This window comes from Cydia splendana, chromosome 18 (genome assembly GCF_910591565.1).
Source record: "Cydia splendana chromosome 18, ilCydSple1.2, whole genome shotgun sequence".
NCBI classification, from domain to species: domain Eukaryota; kingdom Metazoa; phylum Arthropoda; class Insecta; order Lepidoptera; family Tortricidae; genus Cydia; species Cydia splendana.
Genome location: NC_085977.1, coordinates 11,827,468 through 11,851,120, shown reverse-complemented (window position 1 = coordinate 11,851,120; position 23,653 = coordinate 11,827,468). Strand labels below are relative to the sequence as shown.

Sequence of the window (23,653 nt, the reverse complement as noted above, 5' to 3'; positions counted from 1 at the left end):
TAAAATTATTACTAACAGACATTATTTTTGAACGGTAAAGTCATAAAGATTACATTGAATTGTGACTTGCCTAATTTGGGAATTATTGTACCGATTAATATAACCTATACCTACATAATAGATTTTTTTAGGTTTTGAACTGTATCATGAAAATAGTATATTACAGGTTAAAGGATTATATATGTAGTTTATATTTCGTACTGGTATATTTTAAACAGTTTTCCCGTTTGTGACCGTATTTTTTTTAACTCGAAGCAGCAATTCTGATCCTGCTCTGTTTTGCTCGGGACGGACTCGGGCAACTTTTGAATACAGTATAGATCGTTGAATACAGTATAGTTCATCAAATACAGAGCAGAGCACGTCCGTGGCTAGAACACAGACGTCGCTAGCGAGTGTTCACTACAAGTCTGTGACGGGGCCGAACACGACGGTAGTATTGGAGTTGACGCTGGTGCTCGGGTCCTGTTCGGTTTCACTCGTTGAAGTACAGTTTAGTATCTGTTCAGTATATTTTAACTAATACAGAGCAGAACACGTTCGTGGCTAGAGCAAAGATGTCGCTAGCGAATGTTCGCTACAAGTCTCTCACGGACTCAAACACGACGGTAGTGTTCAAGTTGACGCTTGTGCTCGGGTCCTGTTCGGTTTCACTCGTTGAATACGGTACAGTTTAGTAAATTTAGTATATTTTATCCAACACAGAGCAGAGCACGTCCGTGGCTAGAACACAGACGTCGCTAGCGAGTGTTCGCTACAAGTCGGTCACGGGCCCAAACACGACGGTAGTATTCGAGTTGACACTAGTTCGGCGTGCGCGGCTCGTGTCCTGTTCGGTCTCGCTCGGGAGGGACTCGGGACCGTTCGGCGACGTTTGGAGACCGTTGAATTTGGAACGCAGCTGGGTCACTAGCCGCTCCAGTCTGCAAGTTAAACATTTATGTTAAGTAGGTATACCTATATATACCTGTACCTAGACTTTGTAGATATACCTACACAAAAAAATTACAACAAACACACATGAATCGAACTTCTTTTTTTTTCTTTTTGTGAACGGAACACATGGATTTAAAAATGCAATCGTATTTTTTACATGACTGAAGATGGACAATGAAAAATGGCAGTCGTTAGATTTGTTTGATGAAGGTTTTAATTTCGGAGCACATACTTCGTGCTGATGTTTTCCGATTATTTTATGCTATTAATGGCAAACAAGCCGCCAAGCCTACAAACTACTTACCAACTTTTCCCGATTTATGGATTACCGCTTTTGTTTTCTCTGTACAAATAAAAAAGAAAGTTTTTTTATTGATTGCCTATGAGTCGGTACCCTTTAATAATAAACAAACAACTTATTAATGTTGTAAAGACCCGACATCTGATTCGGGACTAAGAAAGAACTTTTCTTTCTTCTAACTAAGGAATACAATTAGAGTAGTTAACGTTAGAGATTGACATGTAACATTTCGGTGTTACATTACAAATTAGATCAGGCTACAGCTCGATTATTACAATGGTCAGTGAGAGCGCCGCATGCTAAAGGTTTTTCTCGAGGATCTCTTCCCTGAAGATTACAATTACATTACAAGTCAGTAGGTACAAGCAATAGCTTGTGTTTTGAAATGGAACATACTTGCAAAACTAACGTTCACCGCTTATAGAAAGATCGCGTCGCACGATACACTAGACATAAATGTTACCAGTCTCCACTTGAGTCCTGGACTCACTTGAAAGCGTGTTACTCTGCGTTCTGCTTGGCCTTCTTCATGCTGGCGAGCTCCTTCCGCAGCCGGAGTCGCTCCGTCTCCGATTCCTGGGTGCCGCTCGTGATTGTCTCGCTCGAGTCAAGCCTGCACACCGGAATGTTACCAGTCTGTTGAGTAGACTCACTTGAAAGCGTGTTCCTCCGCGTTCTGCTTGGTCTTCTTCATGCTGGCGAGCTCCTTCCGCAGCCGGAGTCGCTCCGTCTCCGGGTCCTCGGTGCCACTCGTGATCTCGCTCGAGTGGAGACTAAACACCGAAGTTACCAGTCTGTTGAGTGGACTCACTTGAAAGCGTGTTCCTCCGCGTTCTGCTTGGCCTTCTTCATGCCGACGAGCTCCTTCCGCAGCCGGAGTCGCTCCGTCTCCGAGTCCTCGGTGCCGTTCGTGATGCCGTTCTCGCTCGAGTCGAGACTGCGTCGGAAAAACATATTCGAGTTGATGAACAATTTAGAGTCAATGAATCACGTCAAAATCAAAATCAATCAGAGCCACGGATATGACGGACTAATGAAGGCAGAATGCTTTGGATTACTATATCAACGGATAAAAGTATAAAAACGCTTGATCGACACAGTTATTCGGATCTGCTTGGGGATAGGGTGCTACAAGCAAACTATTCAATTGTATCAAGGAGAATTTTAAACCTGAGGGGGGTAAGTCCAGTAGTAAAAACTAAGTACTGTTTATAAATCAATACATTTAATAAACATTTTGCAGTGATAAATTCGCTGTGAATGACGAACGTACAGCTAGTGGGATTGGTAGCACGTTGGACCGGCAATCCAAAGATGTGGCTCCAATCCTACGTTGACCAAAGTTGATCACAATTTATTTTTTAATTATGATACACATCTGTATATACAATTAATAAAAACGAAGTACCTCGTGGAGACTCTGAGTAATCGCAGCTCGTCCTCCAGTTTTGCGACACGGTCCATCATGCGCCTCTTGTCCGCCTCCGAAGCGCGTAGTGAACTCTGCAACAAACGTTTTTACATTAATTTTGTACGAAGCAGAGCCCTCTGCTATCGAAAATACCCGTCGTCGTGAGCTATCTGTTATATAGAAATTAAACGATGTATTAGGAGCGTGCAAGCTTCGGTAGCTTAGCTGGTCTTATCGACCGGTGTTTCAGCTTTCTTTGCGTCTTGGAATGTCGCTCTAGGCGGGGAATTTATCCATTTGTCCTTTTATGTAATACCTATGTGAGTATTCAAACATCATATATATTATCAAATCATCATAAATACACATAACATAAAAAGTTTGTCTCATTTGGCCATAAGAAAAGAATAACAATTTCGTATAACTGCCTAGAACCTAACCTTTGGCTACGAGTATTGTGTGGGGCTAAAAGGAAATCATAATGTAAAACGATAGGTACCTAATTCCATTCAGAATCAGGTCAGTGATCCAACCTAGAGGTAGGTACCTACAACAAAATTCAAAGCCTTTGCAAAGGAACACTGAGCTATGATCATATTTCCATCGTTGTCATCTCATCCTAGAAAAGGGTTCTCATTGCACTTACAATGTTACACCATCATATTACCCCTAAGAACTTGTCTAATTTCCTATAATTTTCAGGATTGAAGAGTACCTACACACAAATGAACCGTCACTATAATCAATTTTATATTTAGATACTCAATTTTCCAGCAGTAACTCACGTAGCCCGTAAACTAACCCTCAGAACGCTGACGTGAATAGTTCCGTCGTAACACGGGTAAGCCGGTGTTACACGCAAATGGGCGCGTAATGTATTCGCGGACACGGGGTGCTGACCGCGCTGCGTGCAAGAGCGCTAAGATGTCACACGATCTTTCCTATAATTGCCGAATGATGGATGAGAGTAACGAATGTTTTCTGAATAGCATTAATTCACAGGGCGCATGTAGGTACTAATCTATGACATGCTGACCTGACGTGAACAGTTCCATCGTAACACGGTTAAGCCGGTGTTACACACAAATGAGCGGGTAATGTTTTCGCGGACACCGGGTACAGCGTGCGTGCAGGAGTGCTAAAATGTTTGATGATATCAAACTTCATCTTGTGATGAAACTGATGAACTTGTAATGTTTTCTTTTAGTCGCCAAAATAGATTGGAAAATTGGAATACGGGATTTTTTTTTAAAGACACCGCAGAACTGCACCCTTCAGCGTCGCTCCAGGTCAGCCAAACTATTGCACGTAGCTCGCCTTCGGCTAACCGTCGCCATATTAGTGCATAGGATGCACGGAGTTTATTTGACGGACGATGTAGCTCTTATACTCATAGCACCTGTATTAAGAATGAACTAACTTTTGTAATGCTGACGCGAATAACCTGCACGGATAGGATGGTCGCACATTTATCGCCGATCGTGTCATGCGTCACTCTCGTACCAACATAACATGACAGTTATAGGTAACAGATAATAAAAGAGGGCTATCTTAGCCCCTCTGAACATTTTAGCGGTCCACCGCCGCTCGTAAAAGGTGAGCGCGCGCTTATCGGGAACTCCCACTCGCTGTATACTGCCACTATCGGACACTAGCCGGCTTTCGATCATCCTGTAACGCTGACTACGAAAAATTGGCTCTGTTTATATGCGGGTGACGTGATTAAACGTCCGAGCTTACAATGTATATCTTTAGGTTAGGTAAATCGAGTTAACTTTAGAGTACAGTAAACACGTAAGTGGTTCATGGTACAAGTTAAAAATTTAATTCTTTAGGTGACCGCTAGAGTACAATTTCTCCATACACATCCTTATAATGTACTCGCTATCGAACAACGTATTGGTAATCTCGTGGTAAGCGTACAGCACTAAAGTCCTTTTATACTTCGTTTATTATGTATACGATAGACAATGTAATTGCATGAAGTTGAACATTAAAATATTCTTTACCTGATTATTTTTTTCTGTCATATGTACCTATACCTATATATACTCCCATTCATACGTATATTCAATTATTCATATCCCTCTCATTTTGAGCCTAATTCTGCTTCTGCTTATTCCCATAATTTTCACGGCACGCGTTGAGTAAGATTACAAGCGCATAGACAAACATATCGACAGCCAGGACCGGCTAATTTTGTTTGCTCAGATCGTTATACTGTTGTTGCGTATCAGCTGATCGTTTGAGGCCATTTAAATAATAAGCAATGTGTGAATTGTGTAACACTGGATTTATTATGAGAGCCGTAGGAACGCGACTAACTTAAGGCACGGGCACACGGTGACCGACTAAACTTCCGATGGTCAAGGGCATCCTGTCCTTAGTCGGGTGAAGATGGTTGAGCACGGTCAGACGGTCACTTTAGACAGAAATTAGGTCCACCACTTTAGTCTTTTTCCAAAGGACTCTTTCCAACGAGGTCTTGCGTTGCTCTGCATCAATATAAAATAACGGGTAGGTATATATGACACAAAGATGTCCTAAGTGCTACTTAAGAATTCTAGTCTAAAAAAAAGCCATCTGCCTCCAAGCAGAAAAAACTAAGCAGCTTAGAAAAAAGTAAAAAATACCGTCAGACTTTCGTGAGAAGTCAGGCACTTACTACACACATACCATTTACTGGAAGCCAGCGCGTGGGCGAGTCCGCTTGTTCAAGTCATTAGCGCGCCTGCGCGCCGAACGATAGTAATGAGTTAATTGAAGTGCAAAAATACCCGGTCTTGGTCCAAAAATGGTTTACGCCTCAAGAATAAGAAGGGTGTTAAGTCTTTTTGGTTGGGAGTGGAGAGAGATAGGGCCAGTAACTCGCTTAGCGTGTGCCGTGCTAAATGGGTTAACGGTGGGAACGTGCATTGATCAGGATTTGGCTTGTAACTATCATTTGCGTCGAAAATAGTCAGACATCGTTACATGACATCTATGTATAATTTCTGGCACATGACCGCATAACTCGGGTCGCGGCGCGTTACAATGGAATTTGGACAGTTTAGAACAAATCTCGCGCCAGCGTTTATGAATTTACTTACTTATAGATAATTACTTATAATGGCAGAGTTCTGAGGTAACCATCTAAAATACACCTAAACTCAAAATTGACAAGTTAGGTAGGTATCTCTTTTTAAGTTATTCAAAGAGTACCTATGGGTTGGCAAGAGTCATTTGTCAGTGGAGCATAGGAAGAAAGAATCATACCTACTGTCTTTTTCTTAGGCTAGTATTAAGTATAACTATGAAAAGAGGGATGAGTATAGTTTTTGTATCCACTGTTACTGCCAATACTTGTTTACCAGACTATATGCATGTTGTAGCTGGCTATAGACTATCGCGGGCTCTGAGTGTCAATAAAAAAATTAATAAAATATCTGCGTTTTAGGAGAAAACGTCGAACGAAGTAGTATACAGTATACACCGAGAGTCTGAGACTAATAAAACATTAAAATGACATTCAGATTCCAGACTAACAGTAAAATAAAACAGCGCGTTGTCACCAGGTACGGTGGCGCCCGCGCCGCGGCGGGGGCAGCCATCCACTTACATCTGCCAATATTTGCTCAGCGCCCCCTCGCGTTCATATTTCAAATGTGGGGAGACTAAAGACTACAAAATACAAAGTTACGTGCGAGCGGCCGCTTTTACACAAGCATGTAACTCGAGCTGAATCCTTTAAATTCTATAGCTTTAAGTTACAATTTTTCGGTACCAAATATCTGTCTAAAGGTACCTAACTTGAGTAAATTGATACGATGATTATTATGATGCAATAGCGTACAGTCGACGTGATAGATATGTTTACATTTTTCGCCTTATTACAAAGGAGTAAGGTGCAAAAGTGTAAACATATCTTTGACGTCGACTGTACAATAGTATAGGTATTATTTTATTTTAGAGAAAGGGAAGCTGTGTTAACGATTACTAAAATAAATTAGCAAAACATCATCACATTAAGTCAGTATTGTATGTTGTATGTATTGTATGCAATTCATTTTGATGTACACTAGCTTTCAAACCTAATATGTATTACGAAATTTTACACTAGCCTGAGTAGCCTGACTACTTGACTAGCCTACAAACCGAGCCGTAGCCAAGATAACAAACGTTTATCAACAATAGTAGGGGAGCCCACGATGCTAAATCGGGATTTACTCGAGCGTCATACAGACCTATTGGAATCGAAATATTAGATGATAAGAAGAAAAAAAGTTATATAAAGTTTTTTTTTCCAGCGAGCCGGAAAGCGTATACAATTTTTTTTTAATTTCGGGAGATTGGTGAAGGGTTAAAAAAATCGTTAAACAGTTTGTTGGTTTGGTCGTTTTTGTCCAAGTTAATGCTATATTTTTTCTATAACTTAATATAACACTTATTTGTAGGCATTTTCTTAATCTGACGAACACAAGTTTGACGCCTAATTTTTACATTGTAACTGTTAACGCACCAGCGGTCAAACCAGTCCACGAGGGGTGAGGGCCGCGGAGGATGATGACGTCACGACCGCGGCGAGCACTCACCGCGCATACCACACACGGCTCTCGACTACCGTCTCATATGTACACATACCTACTTGATACCTAAACCTTTGTATAAGCAAATTAAAATAAGTTAACGTGAAGCAGGAGTTTTCTTGAAGAGTCAACCCCTCAGCTGAGCTGTTCATCAATATCAGCTCCGACAGTAACCGTCAGATTAAGGAAATGCGTGCAAATAATTATCAGATTTAGTAATAGCACAATTATAGCGTTAATTTGGACTAATATGATCAAATCCACAATCTGCTTAACAATTTGTTTAACCCCCCACCAACCCCCCACCATTCAAGGGCTCAACATAGATGGCTAAAAGGGGTAAAGGTAGACTACACGGGGTAGCAAGATATCATTCATATCTTAATCTGACGCGCTCGAGTAAACACAAAAATCCCCTCTTGGGCTACCCTACCACAAACTTCAATGTAGAAATATATCGGGATGAAAGATGCAACGAAATGTTCACGTGATCACACTGGTGTTTTCTATGAATTGTCGCTTTCACTTGGCTAGGTCCCCTAATGTTACGCTTCGGTGTAACAGTGGGCCCATAGGCCCGGTGAGTGCGAATGCCCCCGCTTAGTTAAATCGATGCGTTCTGGGCCCGCTGATTTTATAATCGCGTGCAAGCGTGCAGAAGGAATACCTACGCACAAGTATACATTTGGTATTCTCGACTGGTACCAATTTTATGCGTGGTGCAAATTTTCAGTTGATTTTTTTGTAATGTAAATAAAATTAAAGTCAACAAATAACTCTTCGGTTGATCAGTTAAAATATGAAATGTTTCTAACATCTTGAACATTAGCAAGCCTATGATGGCAGAGTTGATTAAGTGTTAAAAACGAAACTCTTTTTAGGGTTCCGTACCCAAAGGGTAATAACGGGACCCTATTACTAAAGGTGCAATTTCGCGCCGCGACAGAGACAAGCGACCGAGACAGAAGACCGCGACCGGAGACCGCGACCATCACTTGACCATAGGCAACATATAAGCGACAGTTCGCGGCGAGACAGAGACAAGAGACAGAGACGCTCTGTCTCCTGTCTCGCTTGCGAAAATTCCACCTTAAGACTCCACTGGCCGTCTGTCTGTTACCAGACTGTATCTCATAACCGTGATAGATAGTTGAAATTTTCACAGTAATATTTCTTTTGCCACTATAACAACAAAAAAAAGTACGGAACCCTCGGTGGGCGAGTCCGACTCGCACTTGTCCAGTTTTTTATATAATTTTCTGCCACCAAGTTCACGTTCCTGTAGGCATTCCTAATGTTATGCAAACTCCTATTATCATATAAAACCTAAATTCTCCGATTGAACTAACTCCTTTTCTATTAACCTGTTTGATAAAATAATCATTACTACTAATATGCACACAAACCGTTAAATGTAGTCCGCAGAAGAGACAAGTTTTGTTTAAAAGTCTGTCTATGATATGGACTTATTAGCACAACTTTTGAAAGTCTAGCAAACCAATGTTGTAAACAGTAGAATAAGAAAAAACCAGTATGATTTGATTTTATCTGCCTATGTTCCACTAAGAAGCGACTCTTGCCAAAACACACTTCCAAGCAATTCTACCTTTACGAAACCGTGTCTTCCATCAAATTCAAATTGCGAAAGCTATATTTTTAAACCCCACTCGACGAAGGCCTACGCTAAACAGCCAGTGCATAAACACTTTTTTTCACCGTTTATTTTTACCTCAATCGGGCACTATTAAGGTCTATTTGCCGACTTGGGTGGTCGAGGGCCCTTCACACTTCGGAACGTCACTTTCATGGTGAATATGGTTTTTGTGGCGCGAAACGCCTACGGCTGATAAACCTGAGGTTGGTATTTGTGTTTTACTTGTCACGCCATTTTTTACACGCAGTTTGATTTGAGGTTTCATATTAAGATTGGGCACGTTTAGTTTTAGTCTGGATAAAAAGAAATGTTGCAACTCATTCTTCCTAATATATTTTGTTTGTATCACTAAAGGTTCAAAAGTGTATTAGCCTACTATTTTAGATTTATTAGGATTGCCAATTAGACCTTTTGCCAATTAGAAAAATATTAACGACTAATATTTTTATTTTTTGGATTTTTGTGATAGTAATTAACTGACTTCGCCCAAATCTTCGTAGTCAAATCGATGTAACTTAATATGATAGCAAGCATTTTAAATCATTATGAATGTACATAAACGCCATCTATCGGATTGTCAGTGAACTTGAACAAGCTACAGCGGGGACAAATGCATGAGCGTGCCGTGCCGTACTTCCGTAGCTTACTTATCATCGTAATCGTGTCTGGGAATACCAAGAGATGGCGCTGCAGACAATAAATAAAACGGGACACACTAACCTTGATTTCTTCAAGTGTTTTCTCACTGAACTTCGTTTCCGGTGATGCCAATCCGTTCTGAAACAAACGTTGATATAATGAGACTCCAATTAAATCTAATAACAATTCCGCTTATTTATAGGATTAACATAATACAAACATTCCGTTTATCGTGTCAGCGACTAAAATACCTGAAATAAGATCCAATACAGGAGCCAAAAAAATAGGCGACTGTTTGTTAAAAGCAAAAAAAAAAATCATGTGTGTAAGCATTATCAATTTCTTTCCCAAAATTTCAGACACAGTTTGGCGGGTTTTAACGCAACAGCTATAGCAAAGACATATGTAACTTCGTATAAGACGAATAAAGTCTAAGGAAAAAACGTGCCTCGGAATTCAAGCAAAAGTCATTCTCGAATAGATGGCGCACACGCCTTTAGTCTATCCTCGGCTAGATGGCGTGACAACACCGTTTCATATTTAACAATTTTAACACATAGATATCAGTGAATGAACAGGGATCAAAATGATATAAAAATAATAAAATCATTTATCCATATATATACATTTTTTGATAACTTTATACGATTTCATTTTGAGTTTTAGTAGTGTGTCGATAGATGGCAGTAAATTTACAGTGACTACAAAATTTACAATGACAGGACCCCTCTATACTATCTATTCTTTTTGGCTATAGTAATATAAGTTTCGTTAGATTTGTCTCGTTTGTGGAAGTAATGCAGGACATAAGAAGCGTGCATGGACTGAAGACTGCAGCGCAGGAGCAGCAATGGTGTTCCGGACCTTTGTGAGGCGTGCGCGGAGCCGAAGCCAACATGTAGAGGCCCTTTTGACACTTTAATGAAATGTAAGGGGTACACCGAGCGGATGCTGCCCTTGCATGCCCGTGTCATGGAACGCACGCAGAGGCAGCACCCGCCAGGGTGTAAGGACTATTGAGAGTTGGTGGAATCTAAAACGAACCAGGCTATTGGGTGAAAGCGATGGACTAAGTATACTGAGCTATAGGATAAAAAAACCGGAATTCACTAATTTTACCATCATTAGGTTTTTTGATGCGTTACTGTCGTCATGGTAGCATCAGCAATGTGTATCTTTATCTTCTGACTGTACCCAATACACCAAAGTAATTGATTATTACAGATCGCATGCCGGCCGTTCAGGCTCTGCTGCGCGTGCGATGCGATAAGTGCGTATTTACATACTCGGCCGTGCACTCTATCCACAGACTACCGCCAACGGACTCCCCCAATGCCCACCCGTCTTGTAAAATTGAATGAAGCTTAATCATCTTTATTATGCCGGCTGGGCACACTCGTCGAGACACCCCGAGACAGGCCGAGAACGAGTGTGTGCATACTGCTCCCTTCTCGTCTCGCTCTTCCTTGTCTCGTCTCGCCTTTCTCCGATTGGATCGGAGCGATGCCGAGACTCAGCGAGACGCTCTCGACGAGAGTGTACAGCCGACATTACATAACGGGAGCTTGTCAATTGTCATTGGTCCAAAAGGAGTGTTGTCTACACGTAAACAGATCTGCTCCTTATGGAATGTTTAATACTATAGTTTTTATGTAACCTTTTTTGCCACTATTATTTTCATCCTTATAGGAGAAAAATTATCCCAAAAAATACAAAATGAACGGGGCTCTTTTTTTAAAACACTCAAATTTCTCTTGAAACTAATGAGTTGGAACTAATGAACAAATTAAATAATGATTTGTTGATATTTGTATTTTACTGATCGTAAGCGTCGACACTCGACACAATCATATACTTACCAAATGTAAAATAATCTCATTATTATGTATTGACCTATAACTGTATGTTACGAATAATAAATTTCATTTCGATTGAAATTAATCGCGCTGTCATCCTATGAAAGCGCCATCGTGTGGTGAAAGTGAATTGTCTAAATGATTAGTCTAGTGGGTAAATGATCATTGGTTCTATCCCTTGCGAGGTATGTAATGGACTACTTAGTTAGTGGTTTTACCGTACGAGGAATCTTGTTACTGACAGATAGTTTATGTTCACTTGTTTTTTTCTATAATTAAGACTTCATTAGGTTCTAGTAGAATTGACAGGAGATTATAAATAGTCAGACACATTTGCACAATTTGAAGAAGGCCGTCTATGTACTCTGAACACAAAATATGTAAAGGTAGTCCTAAGCCCTCCTACACAAGTACACATACATATGAGTAGGTACAACGCGACAGGGTAATTCTACTTTCACGAGTGCCTCGGGGTCTTCATAACTAAATTTGACTTAGCCAGCCATATAAGGGCCAACTTAAGAAAAATCGTTTCGACGCAGCTTTCACTGGTCGGGGATAACTGCTGATGTCCCAGCAAAATGTCAAAACAGAATTGTGTAACTATCCAACGAAAAGTCTATGAAAAAGTTGAACAAAAGTAAACAAAATATCCCCTAATTTGCATAAGTCAATTGCCTATATCATAATATCATAAATCAGCTAATCTAGATTACGTTATCACGGTGTATTACGGAAGGCAAGGTCCGGTATCAGCCAAACATTATACTTATCAATATTACTGATAACTGATATATGACAAGATACAGAACCTAAAATTCCCCTAGTGCAGCCGTCTAAGAATAAGATATTAAAATTCTTAGTGAAAAAGCAAAGATTTGTGCGTCGGGATCTCAGGATATGATTATTGGACGGTCAATAGCAGACGAAATTCACCCATTAGATATATTAGTGGCTCTAGTTTCTTGTATTTTGAGAATACATACATAGTTGCATTTGCCCCATGAAAAAAGCGCTGGTAGCCTAACGGTAAGAGCGTGCGACTTTCAATCCGGAGGTCGCGGGTTCAAACCCCGGCTCGTACGTGAGTTTTTCGGAACTTATATACGAAATATCATTTGATATTTACCAGTTGCTTTTCGGTGAAGGAAAACATCGTGAGGAAACCGGACTAATCCCAATAAGACCTAGTTCCCCTCTGGGTTGAAAGGTCAGATGGCAATCGCTTTCGTAAAAACTAGTGCCTATGTCGATTCATGGGATTAGATGTCAGTTGTTGTGGGGTCCGGCCCAGGCCCCCATGACCTGTGGCAAAATTCCGGGATAACGCGAGGAAGAAGAAGAGTTGCATTTGCCCCATAGTTGCAATTGTCTTGGGTGACCTTGGATGCATTTAGGGCGAGGGGCTGTTTGTTTGCGTGTTTGTGTACATGCACACAAATGAATGCTCCCATGAGTATCCGTGATACACCAGCAATTATTCTTATATATGTTTTAACTCACTAGATAGCGCTATTATAATATTGCTGGAATTTTTAATTTTATAACTCAAGCAACAGCAAAATCATATCTGCTCCTAGTAATTAGTCTTAGTAAAAACAACTAAAACAAGTCTAAACTCTGTAAACAAAAACAGACGATTAGTCTAGATCTAGAAATACCACATAACCCGCTTTCCCCATAGAGACTGGCCAAGTGCTACCTGGTTTGCCGGTTTTCTCTGCGCAGAATTGTATGAGAGCATTACAATGTTTTTTATTTTTATTTTATAGCACTCAACTGGCTTGATTACAGTATTTTCTGATTAATCTTTTTTTTTCAGACTTTAGCTGATCCATACGTGTATTACGTGTAAGTTGGTAATAGAAGTTAATTGTTTATACTATTTTGTATAAGTACCTACACCTACTGGTTCCCAAACTTTTTTGTAAGGGTTTAGTTTAGGCATTACATTTTTTACGAAACCCCTTTTTGAGGTGCTGCGATTACTTATTGAGGTGCTTGTAGTCTCGTATTTTTGATATTACCTTGTTTGCCTTTGATATGAATTAGATCAAAGTAAATGACGAGATGACGGGTGACATGACAAATAAAAAAACATACCTACTGTGGTTACACTGAGTGGAACTAATATTAATTTGCATTGTTTACTTGACTACTTTTCTGACCTACATTTGTGGTTTAAAAATAACATTTTTGTATATCTGTCTGTGTACACTGACGTCAGACGTCACTTAAAGTCAAGAGCAGACGATTGAACGGAACCCCGTCGTCCTTCCTGTCGCTTAAATAATGTTTACTTTAAGTTTATGACATTTATATACATGTTAAGTCTATAAGGTATTTTTAATATGAGCCTTGTTACGTGATCCTGATCATGCAAAAATTTAAATAAAAATAAATAAATTTCTTACAATATCTTTTACCTAAACAAATTTGAAAGCCTGACCGCGAAGGTAAACAAATCATATCTAAGTTATCTGACGCCAAGTCCCGTTTACAAATAATTCGATCGGTTCACCTTCACTGGACAGATCAACGACCGTTACATGATACTGCCGTTTTGGACCGGCGCCAGAATTCGCCGGATTATCCAGACGGTCGACCACCGGACAATTCGGGAAGAGACGTGCTAATTAAAAGGTAATGGACATTGCTGCGATGTAAAATGCAAAGCAAAACAGAGGGTTTTTAAGAATATAGGTAGTTGGGGGAGGAGAACTTCCAAAATAAACTCGCAAAACAATAACGAAATAACCTTAGCGTCGGCGAAATGATATTGTATGAAAACAGGTCTGAAAGCAGAAAGCTGACGATCGAGCAGCGTGACACGGCATGGAATGAGTATAACTCTAGCGTAGACTGCCATGAACTAATCATGATGTTATGCGTGTTAATTCATACATATTTCTGCTACAAGTATACGGCGCTCCCTCGCGGGAGACTCCATGTGAATACACGGAGTCTTGGTTCAGTCGGTCAGGTGAACGGCTACTCGCGTGGTGTATAACGCTCCCTTGTGTATCCAATGTTGAGTTTCAGATCAGCCGGTCATGTAGATAGATAGATAGATCATTTATTGATAAAAATATAAAAAAAAATTACATGACTGTGACTGGGATGATCGCTTGATATTAGCTTTTACAGCATACTCATACATACATCTCTCTCCAGCAGCATGGCACGGACTCGCGCGTACAGGGCCTCTTCCCGTATCCGCGCGGAGTCTCGGATCTCGCGGACTAGGTCGGTCACGTAGCCGGGCGAGTATTGACCGCCTACCAAACCTGGAAAATAGTGAACAAACATTATTACAAATTTCAACAGTAGGTATATGCTTCTGTACCTACCTATTTTCAAAAAGTGGTCATAAGTTTATTACATGGTTTATTTTGTGACAATTTTTTGATCCGCATTGTTGCGTTAAAGGGATGTGCCAGCTACAATGATTAATTAAACAGTAATATGAACCTCAATGATCACCTCTCTAAAATGTGTTTTTATACTTATTTTATTATCAATTCCTTTAATTCAACTACGGTCTACCGAAACTGCTCTAACTTTTCGTCGCTATACTTACTCAACCTTATATCTGCAACAATCATTTGATGGAAATGTCGCTTTTCTTTCATACGGAATAAGGATTTTTTTTGTCATCAAATGAGTGTTGCAGATACGAGGTTGAGTAAGTATAGCGGCGATTTTCGACGTCTGTATATCTAGACTAACAAAATGATCATATTTTTTGCATTCACTCTTATAAATAGATTCTAGTCGAATCCCAGCCAAGTATCAGTACATTCTTACGCAACTGCAGTTTAAAACAGAAGCTATCAGCCTAGGTCACGAACGAAGCGCACGCGATACGAATCTGATGGATACGTAATTCAGAAATAAACAGAACCATATTTTAATGTTCGTCTGCAACTGTAGAAAAAGAAGCTATCAGCCTAGGTCGAGGGGGCCGATTCACTTATTCCTGCGCGTGAGATTCCTAATGATACGACTCAAGGTCGGATCAAAAAAGATCAAATCCTTAACAATTGTTGAAACAGGATCGGCCGAACAGATTTAAATTCTGTCAAGCTTAGAAATCTATTTTATTATAAAAAAGCTTTTCATATTGTACGAGTAGGTATTATAAATTATGGAGGTGCCATGACAGGTACATTAAAAATATACTAAGTAATCTCCTTGGGTTGAAAGTCCAAAAAACTTATGCACGAGCTAATGCAAAATAATCTTGACTTCCTAATTGGAAAAAGTTGCGATAGAAACCGCATTTAAGACAGAACTTTCTCACGGATGTATGATCAACAGGAGATATAATTTGCACATAATTGAGAAAGATAAAAGACCCCGCATTACCCCAGATAAACAGAATTTAAGTTGCAAGTATGGAATAAATATAATTGAGTAGTAATTTTTAAAGTGTGTCTTACTTTCATTACAGAAAAGTGATAAACATTCATTAAATCTCAAATACCTACCTACTTAAGTATTTGAACCGTTTTTGATGTGGCTAAGTAAGCTGAAGTCATAAGAATCTCCAGGGAAGTGATACATTACATAAATAATAAAAAAAAATCAGCCTTCTGTCCGAATAATCTACAGTTCTTATTTTTGAGAATTCCGTCGATTCCTCTTGGATCTAAGATCTAATCGTCAGCTGTGACAATATTTACTAAAATTGTCATTAACGCAGATCAATTTTCATAAAAAAAAACAGTTGATATAAGACTCAGTAAGTAGGTGCGTAATCCTTTAACATTCTACGTTCATCAATTGGATAATTTAAACACCAACACGCCACTATAGGCGAGACAATCGTGACATGCATCTTAAAATCTTTGTAAATACCCAGTTTCTTTGAATACTCTTTTTCGGTATAAATTGTTAATTTATTACCTATATTTTATATATTCGTACTATCATATAAATTATTGCAAATGGTGCCAAATGTCTACAAAAATATTGACAATAAGAGATAAAGATTGTTTGTCATTCTTACTAGTAGAAAAACTCATCCATATATCCCCAGTTACTGTAATAAAATCTAAGTAAGAGTAAGAAATTGTCTGCCAGTGAAACGAAAACCCATAAAATATAGTCTGGAGTCTGGGAAAAGCAATGCGTAGAATTTTTTTATTTTATTTCAGTTTTTATGAAGTTGCTTGTTAAAATAGAGGACAATTTTTAGATAAAAAAATCTAGATTGCCAAAATGGCTCTATAGAGATCGCTCTATAAAGATAAGGCCGCCTTTTGTTTACCTCTGTCTTTATACACCACTTACATTGTCCCACCCAATTGTCAGCCCATAATTTTTGTTACAACCGAGTTTTCGTAAGTACCTACATTAAGCCATTTATCACAATGAAAATATCCACATGTCCGAAGCCACGCAACTAAGCAAAATTCATTGAGCATGAACAAACATACAAATACAAACATATATATTTAAGTTAAACACGCATACGGACCATATCGCGTGCCATCGCTCATGCTCTGCAAAATACATCCGATTTGTGGTAGTCCAATTTTATTTTTTCGACATGCGACGTATATGTTGAAGACCCGTTATTCACGAAGCCTAACGAACCTTTTAAGGACCAAGCACGACAATGTTATCGGATAGACAAAAAAAGGGGTTACAAATATGAAAGAAATTTTGGGGTTTTTGAAAAAATCTGGTCCGTCGATAAAAATGTTTGAGTACCACTGGTGCTAGTCCAATTATGTAGGCGATGGTCGGGCTCAGGCTCGATATGGCAAAAACCGTTGGAGTGTGAAATTTTCATAGTATTTAACAGCTGTTAACAGTCAAATGTCATTATCGTGAACCCGACTGACAATAGAATAAGATGAGGATAAATAATGTGCTATTATTAGGTAATCTTAGTTTATTAATAAATATGTATGCTGTATTCTGTAATACTTGTTTGCTTCTAAACGGTTCTCACTGTACCCACAAATATCTGTTTGGCCCTATGGTTGACTGGTACTGGTAGAGAATGCCATGAGGCCCTCGTAAGACCCAGGGCAGTGTTGGCGCTTTAGAATTTGGAACTTTCTTTTATTTCTGAGTTCAAAACTTGAATTGAATTTGTACTTGTACAATTACACGGGGACTTGCGAGGTTAAGTCCGCCATTTGTACCTTATTTAGATGTACAATAAAGTTTAAAATAATAGATAATAATAAACAATGACTGAATTGAATACCTAATGCTAATATTGTCTTCGGTTACCGCGATAGTTACTCATAAAATAAAACTCAATATACGCGATATAATCGGTTTCAATAGTTTTATTTCATACCTAATGCTATGTAGTTGATTTTAATAACAAAACTTCCGTGAGACACAGACATATTAAATATATTAAAAACGGGTCACTCACGTATTTTACTATGTAGTTGAAGTTAAGTTGAGGAGCTGCGTAGACGAAAGGACGTAGCATTAGATAAAATACCTAATCCAAGTGGTTTATGGCTATGATTTATGAGCCCAGGGAGAAATTCAGTCCTATTTACAAAGGAAATTAACGGCCATAATGGCCAACGACGTACCTAATAAAAACTTTATAATTTGTAATTCGCACCCACTGAACTTTAATTCATTTTATTAGAATAGTTTTAACAACAAGTAGGTATATTCTAAAAGGAACTGAACTGCGAAAATAGAGAAGCAAAGTGTTAAATTAACGGTGTTTATTTGAGACCGTGACAGGCCCAGCAATTAACTGATAATTTGTGACGTTTTCAACCAAAAGGTACCACGTTGTCGGTTGTCGACAAGGTTGATTTCAAATTGAAGCTATATCGAAATAGCGCCTTATTGACAACCGACAATAAGTACCCTTTTGGTTGAGAATGGCGCATTTACAAATATTTAAAGTTTATCTCGCTAGGCAACTGGTCTAGTCTAGAATTCAGCTCGTACACCGCCCATATGCAAAATGGCTATTAAATTAAGTAATAATAAAGCTTTCTACTTGATTATTCCAAGAGTTTATTCGTGTGAAGTTGAAATTAAGTTAGGTTGTCTGTCAACTTATGATGATATGATGATTATTACAGTGTGAAAAATTAAGATATGAATATTTTAAGTGAGACTCTCAAATCTATTTTTTATTGGATTACTAGCGACCCGCCTCGGCTTCGCACGGGTTAACAAATTATACACCTAAACCTTCCTCAAGAATCACTCTATTGATAGGTGAAAACCGCATGAAAATCCGTTTAGTAGTTTTTGAGTTTATCGCGAACAAATATACACACAGACAGACGCGTTTTATAAGGTGTAGTGATTTGACTCACGATTTAATAAAAAATATCTATGTTTATGTATTCAGTTCAGATATGTTTGAACACCTTGGTCGCTCCGATATATCTGATGGCGACTGTAATCTTTTCTCTTTGACATAACGTCTATAAATCTTTGTTGTAATTTGTCACTATCAGAAACAAAGAGAATAATTAGTATAGAGGGGTTCTGTCATAGTAAATTTTGTAGTCACAGTAAATTTACTGCCATCTATCGACACACGGCTAAAACTCAAAATGAAAACGTATAAAATTATCAAAAAATGTATATGTATTTGTATATGGATAAATGATTTTATTATTTTTATATCATTTTGACCCATGTTCATTCACTGATATCTGTGTTAAAATTGTTAAATATGAAACGGTGTCGTCACGCCATCTAGCCGAGCATAGGCCAAAGGTGTGTGCGCCATCTATCCGAGAATGACTTTTCTTGATATCCGAGGCACGTTTTTTTCTTAGACTTTATTCATCTTATACGAAGTTACATGATGTCTTTGATCAGAAACAACTAACTTACCATCAGTCGACCCTATATAATATTTGCATTAACGTTTACGAATGATCAGTTAACAGTGTGAGCGATGGTATACTTGTAGTAGATATTAGGTCATCATCATCATCATCATCATAAATTAAGAGCTTTGCTCTTGTCGGTGGAATAATCGCCAATCATTTCTTTCTTGTGCCAGTCTTTTAATTTCATCATACGACGCATTATTTTTTATTTGGCTGAGATAAGTAATTTTAGGTCTCGCTTCTTCTTCTTTTGATATTAGGTATTTGAGATTAATATTTGTAGCCGAATCTGTTCAAATACCGACTTTATTAACTTAAAAAAAAGATTCAAATTGTAAATTTGAACCATACATAACCGATTGGCAACGCTTATTTTGTTTGGTTCCATTGAAATTGCTACGATTTTACTTGCTTTCAATTTCAAGAGTCCAATCCTTCTCAAACTTTGTTTAATCGTAAAGCTTTGGAAAGTTGGAACAATGGAGTGCTTTCTATTTCAAAAGAGCTAAGCGAAACACTAGGTCGGCCATAAATGATATTGCTTTTAGTAATTCAGGCCACGCTTCGAGATTAGTGCTGTTAATTGCTGGAGTAAAAAGAGGATTATAATCTTCATTTGTCTTTTTGTTGCGAGTATCGAGTTTCTATCAATCGATTTCATGGAATTGATTGGTTGAGTAATTTACTGCTTTTAAGAGATAGAAACGCGGATATATGACTTAAATATTCTGCTTGCTTTTACTTTAAGGCGATACATGAGTGTTTCTCTGGTAAGCAGATTTTAAGTGAGTCATCTAATATTTGAGAGAGAGTTTGATAGGTACTTATTTTCAAAAATAATTCTAAATATGTAGTAGTAGGTATAATCATGTCCCGGTAAGAAACAATAATAATTTTAGAACTTAAGTATTGCTTTAGATACACTAAATCTTATTGTATATTAGGTAGCTCAAGAATAAGAAATATATCAATTTAAATATTATAAAGGCATACATATACATATTACTTCTTAGTTTTATTACACATAAACACACACACATACAAAACTTATGAAGCAATAGGTACTAAGTTAGTAATGTTAGTACTACTAACATTCATATCTCTTCTTATTCTTGCCGAATTTCACTGATATCCATTAAAATTTTGAATACCATCATAAATATCATAATGCCACCCTAACCTAGCTATAGCTCTCAGTTTTGTCAGACTGTGACGTGAATTCTATGCGTCATACTATTATTCATCCGTCCATATAAATCGATTCTCGCCGTCTTACCTAATTTTAATCCAGTCGAGTACCTACTTTTACGACGCCTCTGAAGAAAAGGGAAGCCATGTTAGCTCCGATTTCCCTGAGAACTTTTTGACGCGCCGCCACTAGTACAGTCGACGTCAAAGATATGTTTACAATTTTCGCCTTAGGGGCTATTCATAAATTACGTATTTTCAAATTGGGGGGGTCTGGACATCGGATGATGGTAGCATGACGTACGAGGAAACGGGGTCATTCGAAGCATGATTTTTGGATGATTTTAAATCGACAAAAATCGATAAGTGAATAGAATCAGGCGTTACTTTGCGGAAATCCATATTAATTAAAACGAAAATATTACTTTGCTAATCCGCGAAAAGATAACGTGCTAACCCGTTATTCTTACTTGCGTATTTTTACATGCAATTAATATTCCCACCCTCCCACCGCAAACATAAATACGCAAATAGATATAACAAACCACCACCAAAAGAATACTCCTCGACACGTGTTTCGCCTCTCTACGAGGCATCCTCAGGAGTTGTTGACGGTCTGGTTGTTGGTTGGTGGTCGGGTTTCCGTTGCCGGGCGTCAGACCGTCAACAACTCCTGAGGATGCCTCGTAGCCTTTTAATTAAAAATCGATGACGTAATTTATGGACAGCCATTACAGTCGCCATCAGATATATCGGAGCGGCCAGGGCGCTCACAAATATCTGAACACGCCTCTATTGTCAAGGCAATAGTGCGCGTTCAGATATTTTGAACACGAACGCTTCGATATATCTGATGGGGACTATACAAAGGTGTAAGGTATAAAAGTGAAGCGCTGGTGGCCTAGCCGTAAGAGCGTGCGACTTTCGATCAGGAGGTCGCGGGTTCAAACCCCGGCTCGTACCAATGAGTTTCTCAGATTTATGTACGACATATCATTTGATATTTACCAGTTGCTTTTCGGTGAAGGAAAACATCGTGAGGAAACCGGACTAATCCCAATAAGGCCTAGTTTCCCCTCTGGGTTGGAAGGTCAGATGGCAGTCGCTTTTGTAAAAACTAGTGCCTACGTCAATTCTTGGGATTAGTTGTCAAGCGGACCCCAGGTTCCCATGAGCCGTGGCAAAAACGCCGGGATAACGCGAGGAAGGACAAGAAGAAGGTATAAAAGTGTAAACATATCTTTGAGGTCGACTGTACGTAATGAAGTTATGAACCGACGCGACGTATGAAAAGGCTAGGCACAGTAACCTCGTCTTCGATGTAATGCCTCTGCTTTTTGTGCTGAGATTTATACACAGCTACCGTCAGTCGTTATGAGCACGCAATGCACACTTTCCATACATTTTTAGTGTTCCGTGCAAAACTTTGATCACTTATTTGGATGGTGTTTCGCAAAAATGAGTCATCCCACATCCATTTTGCAATAAAATGTCAACTTTAAGCGTCAATTTTTTGAGTTGACATCTTATTGAAAAATTTATGTGGGTTGACACATTATTGCTTAACAGCAATTAGCAAGACTGAAGTGATCCCATAAATTTTATGGGATCACTTCAGTCTTGCAAATTAGTTATTTTATTTTTATGTTGTGTTTACATACACATCTGCTTATTGATTAGATTGTGCATTCAAATAGAGTTTTTAAAGGGTTTCGAGGTAGATTTTGTTTTATGTTAAATCAAAATATGTAACACCATTAGTACAAATAAATAAAATGGAATGTGTACAATTTTCAACGACTTATAATCAATTTAAAACAGAAAATCTCTATATGCTACTGGTATTGTAATAACTCAAAAGTGTCTGTACTATTACGATTATTATAACGTATTCTTGAGCCCCTTATGCTAGGTGCAAATCTTTAAGAGGGCTATTATGATAGCTCAGGCATTTTTGATGGTTTTTAGCACGTCTTAATTTTTTTTAATAGCCAGAATTTGATAATTACTCAAACACCCTGTATATTTTTGTCACTGACTGTAAATATTTAAAGCCTGTTTGTCAAAATACCTATGCGCTTATCGATATCATATCGGTATATGAGTGCCATGCACTATTTAAGACTTTATCACGTTAACATCAAGGTACACTTTACATTTCACTAAACCATTAGACTGATTAGACAAAGCGGTTAAAAGGTTAACGGTAACTTCATACGCTCTTCCTGCCGTAATGTAGCAACTTAATGACACCCTTTTTGTCGAAGTCAGTTCAAGCGTTACATACACTCATCCACACTGTTAACTGACAAGTAGTAGACCTTATTTCAAAGACATAAGGTCCATCGATGGTCAGTTGAGTGTTGCTGTTTGTATATATGTCCGTGTCACAACCTTCCTTATTACTTCACAGCAGTATACTGCCCTCCTAAGCCGAATAGCGTTATCTCAAAAACAAATGCTTTTGAAAATGGAATTCTCAGTTATAGAAACTAAAGTATAAGTTAGCAATGAAATTTCTTTTGAGATAGCGCTATTTGGTTTAGCAGGGCAGTATAGTAAATCCGGACAAGTGCGAGTCGGACTCGCCCACCGAGGGTTCCGTACTTTATAGTATTTGTTGTTATAGCGGCAAGAGAAATACATCATCTGTGATAATTTCAACTGTCTAGCTATAACGGTTCGTGAGATACAGCCTGGTGACAGACGGACGGACGGACGGACGGACAGCGGAGTCTTAGTAATAGGGTCCCGTTTTACCCTTTGGGTACGGAGCCCTAAAAACAAAGAGTGAGACTGCCTTTCCACTGATGCGGAGATGAGAACAGACGTGCGGAAATCAACCAAATAGCATTGGTTGTAGCAAAGATAATTTGAAATAGAGAGTTACTGTCATGGTAAATGATGTAGCTACAGTACATTTACTGCCATCTTTCGACAGAAGATTAAACCTACTAGAACGCCATTTGACTTTGATCATTATTCTTTCACTGATATGTTCACTTGTTAAATATTAATATTAATGCCATCTACTCGAGAGTAGGCCAAAGGTATGGTGCAATCTTTTCGAGCGATGGCGCCATAATAAGGGAATGCAAATATTCGAGACTTTCAGGTATTCGAATATTCGACTTTTTCTTACGAGATATTCGAATATTTAAAAAAAATAAGAAAAGGATCGAGAAATCGGTTTATTATCGTTTTATTCAAAAGCTCTTTTCACATATTGCTAAAACCAATGATATTTTGCAGAAAA

The 23,653-nt window shown here is 38.6% G+C and overlaps 1 protein-coding gene across 1 annotated transcript in view; it reads right to left on the bottom strand.

Moving 5' to 3' along the window:
* Positions 1 to 253: 253 nt before the first annotated feature.
* LOC134799112 (uncharacterized) overlaps positions 254 to 23,653 on the bottom strand; it is a 41,709-nt gene continuing 18,309 nt past the window's right edge. The window contains exons 3-7 of the mRNA XM_063771510.1: positions 14,525 to 14,649; positions 9,588 to 9,644; positions 2,646 to 2,740; positions 2,049 to 2,174; positions 254 to 923 (exon numbers count right to left, since the gene is read on the bottom strand). Of these exons, the coding sequence (XP_063627580.1) occupies positions 755 to 923; positions 2,049 to 2,174; positions 2,646 to 2,740; positions 9,588 to 9,644; positions 14,525 to 14,649 (572 nt within the window). The 3' untranslated portion in view covers positions 254 to 754. The remainder of the gene's footprint in view (positions 924 to 2,048; positions 2,175 to 2,645; positions 2,741 to 9,587; positions 9,645 to 14,524; positions 14,650 to 23,653) is intronic.